This window comes from Arvicola amphibius, chromosome 4, assembly GCF_903992535.2.
Source record: "Arvicola amphibius chromosome 4, mArvAmp1.2, whole genome shotgun sequence".
Taxonomy (NCBI): Eukaryota; Metazoa; Chordata; class Mammalia; order Rodentia; family Cricetidae; genus Arvicola; species Arvicola amphibius.
This window is the reverse complement of record NC_052050.1, coordinates 77363279-77367129: the sequence shown is the minus strand read 5'-3', so window position 1 is coordinate 77367129 and position 3851 is coordinate 77363279. Positions and strand designations below refer to the sequence as shown.

The 3851-nt window shown below is 37.7% G+C and overlaps 1 protein-coding gene across 1 annotated transcript; it reads right to left on the bottom strand.

Annotated features, from left to right (window-relative positions):
• Positions 1 to 1470: 1470 nt before the first annotated feature.
• LOC119813222 (U4/U6.U5 small nuclear ribonucleoprotein 27 kDa protein-like) lies at positions 1471 to 2078 on the bottom strand. Its single transcript, XM_038328426.1, has one exon. It carries the CDS (start codon positions 2065 to 2067, stop codon positions 1600 to 1602), a length of 468 nt encoding a protein of 155 aa, XP_038184354.1. The 5' UTR covers positions 2068 to 2078; the 3' UTR covers positions 1471 to 1599.
• Positions 2079 to 3851: the final 1773 nt, after the last annotated feature.

Sequence of the window (3851 nt, the reverse complement as noted above, 5' to 3'; positions counted from 1 at the left end):
CACAATGAGCTTTTCCACACTGTAGAAATGGCTCTGTCTTTTCTCCCTGTTCCCTCCCTCCCTGGATTTATTCACGATCCATACTCCTCTTTCCATCCCAATAGTAGTGTTGTTTCTGTTAGCTTCATTCACCCGATCCATATATCAGCTATATGTCCACCAGGGCCTTGGGAAGCTTGACTATGTGTTCTTAAGATTAGATTTGGGTGAAGGAGTTGGAAAGCAGAGAAAAGGGATTTAGAGAGTAGACAGACATTGACAGGAAATCAAGAGAGCAGCATGAGCTGATATTCTCCACCCTCTGAGACAGAACATCAGAACATCCAGCGCTATAGTCTTATGCATGGTACCTTGGATGGTGGGATTGCCCAAGCACAGCAATCTCATCATTTAATGTGATGCAATATTACATCTAACAATGGGGTTCTGCACTCTCATAGTATGACTAGTAGCATAAAAGATGCTCACAGGATTCTCAGTTTCTAAATGTGTGTTTCTAAATTGGCATACAGCATGGTGTATGTGTATTATGTGCATACAGCATAGTATTGTGTATTATCTGCATACAGCATGGTATGTGTGTATTATCTGCATACAGCATGGTGTATGTGTGTATTATGTGCATACAGCGTGGTATGAGTGTATTATGTGCATACAGCATGGTATGTGTTTATTATCTGCATATAGCATGGTATATGTGTGTATTATTTGTACACAGCATGGTATGTGTATATTATGTGCATACAGCATAGTATATGTGTATTATTTGCATACAGAATTGTATGCACAGTCACTTTGCTGTGTGCATTTTGGAGCATCAAGTGGACTATTCACCCAAAATTTTAATGCTCTATTTTAGAAGTCAGTCTTTACTTTAAAATTTTTCCCATCATCCTTCAAAATAATACTTAAATTTTTATTTTTGTAAATTTTTCTACATTACTTTACTTTCATGGTGGAAAGAACATGACATGATATCCATTCTCATAGCTAAGCAGTCTGTGCACAGTGCAGTTATTGTCACCGATAGACACAGCGCAGTACTATGGAGCTCTAGACATCAGGTAAAGCTGTAGCCTTTTATCTACTGAGCAGCACATCCCTGTTTTCTCAGCCCCAGGCATTTGCCATCTACTGTCTGGTTCTGTTATTCTGACTACTTGGGACACAGCATATAAGTGGAATCTATATTATTTTCCTTCCTATGTCCCTCAGCAGAAACTTCTCCAGGTTCATCCACTGTGTTGCAAATAGCAGTACCTATTTCTTTTTTTTTTTTTTTTTAATGGGTAGAAATACTGTTTTATTGAAGAAACTCACATCTAAGTCACTTTCAGTTCTTAAGAACTCCTAACAAGCATCCAGGAAGAAAGCACATACAGACTCAAAGGAGCAAGACAAACGGGCTGTGAGCACTGCAGGACACCACGTCAAGTGCGCTACCCCCTGAGGACAGCAGGCACACTGGTGTCATAAATAAGACCATCTTACTTTACAAGAGGGAAGAACCAAGATCCTGTCTTGAGGTGTATGAAATACAAAATATAAAATACTCTCTGACCCAGATGAGCGGGAGGAAATCCTCCAACACCTCAAGTCTTATGCAATAAAATCCAGAGGTCTGTTGAATCCGCCTTTCCGATTCATGTACTGCCTGTATTTCCTCTTCTGAGACACGTTTATGGCATAGGCATTTACAGAACCATCTACCTTCTTCCCTTTTGTGGAGTCAAAAGAGGCAAATCCCATTAATTTCATCATTTCTATTTCTTCCTCTGTTTTACCCTCCAAATCTTCCTCAGTAATCTGACGTTCTTTGCTCTTTATTTCTTTAGTTTCTTTCTTCTCGTCATCTCTTCTTTCTTTCAGTCGAGAAGGGGAAGGAGATGTGGATCTATGACGCCTTGGAGACCTGGAGCGTCTTCGGTGTGGGGATCTTGAGCGGCTCCTTCTGCGATCCCTCTCCCGGGACCTGGACCTTTCTCGGCACCTTCTTTCTCGATCCCGGGATGTGGACCGAGATCGCCTCCGCTCCCTCCGCGGGGAGCGGCTACGGCTACGACCCATCGGAGTCCTACTCCTCCGACCGCCCCGGAAACAACTCCAGTACCTATTTCTTAAGACAGAATGGCAGTCTGTGTATACAACAGTCAGTCACATATATTTTTCTTAGCCTATTTATCTGTTGATGAAAGACTATTTCCACAGCTTGACTATTACTTTAATGAACGTAGAAAATTTCTTTGAGATTCTGATTTCAATTATCTTGGTTATAAAATCATAAACAGTATTGTTGTATCACATGGTAAGAAGCCACCATGCTGTTTCCCATATTACTTCTACCATTTTATATTCCCACCAACAGCAGATAATATTTCAAATTTTGCCTGTATATCTATTATAGTTTATATGTATATAATACTTTATATTTTTATTATATTTAAATATAAGTATATATGTGTGTGTGTATGTGAATATTTAATGTACCCAGCAGGATGACTCAGCAGTTAAAGACATTAACTGTACAAACCTGAAGATGAGTTGATCCACATAACTTATGTAGACATATAAGAAGGGAATCAACTTCACAAATTGTCTTCTGATCTTAACATGTATAACACACCACACTTCTAGCCCCCGATGATGATGATGATGATGATGATGATTGAAATAAAGATTTTTCAAATAATTCTTATGGTATGAGCTGATTTTGCATTGTGGCTTTGATTTCCAGTTTCCTGACAATAAAAGTAACCAAACTCTTTTTTCCTACACTTGGTAGCTTTCTTTATATCTTCCTTGGAGAAATACCTCGTTTTTTGTCCATTTTCAGTTGGATCTTCTGAGTTCTTGCTGTTGAGTTATATGAATTCTTTAAAGGGGGACTAGCATACATTTAGTTATACAAATTCTTTAAATGGAGCTTAGCAGTTAACCATACTTGCTGTTCTTGTAGAGGATGAGGTTTTAGTTTCCAAAACTCTCACAAGCATCTGCCACTCCAGTACCATAATATCCAACTCCTCTTCTGGCCTCCCTGGGCATCAAGTACACACATGGCAAAGATACACATGCAGAAAACAAACATGCTTAATCATACAATAAATGTATGTAAATATTAAATATTTGTTATATATTGTGGCTTCTAGGCTTTTGGCAGATGTATGGTTTGCCTTAATTCCTCAATTTCCCAGAATGCTGTTTTGCTCTGTTGTTTTGTCAGCTGTGCAGAAGCTTTTAATTTGAGCAAGTCCCACTTACCTAATTTTGTTTTGTTGCTTGTACCTGTCATGTCACATTCCTGCACTCATTGTCACATTCAATGTCATGGAGGCTTTTCTCTTTGTTTTTCTCTACAAGTCTTAAAGTTCGAGGTCAGATATTTAAATACTTAATCAATTTTGCTCAATGAAATACAGAGTCCCCTAAGAAAGCTTTCTTTCTTTAAGATCACAAGCAAGGTCAGAATGCCCATTTTAGCTACCTAGATCCAATATATTTTGCAATTAGGCAAAGAAAATAAAAATTCATGCAATTCATAAAGGAAAGAATAAAGCTATATCTGTTTAAAGATGACACAAAATTCTAATAAACACACATATCCACATGTATGTTCACACACACACACACACACACACACACACACACACACACACCGAATATGCTAAATTTTTAGGTTCCCAAATCAACACATGCCAAGCAGTTATATTAAAATCATGTATCAAAAATTGATACACTATTAAAAATCTAAACTGGAATTTATGAAAAATGTACTTAAAATAACATTAAAAGAATAAAACACTTGAGAATGAAATTAATCAAAAAGATGAACGACTTGAACACTGAAAATT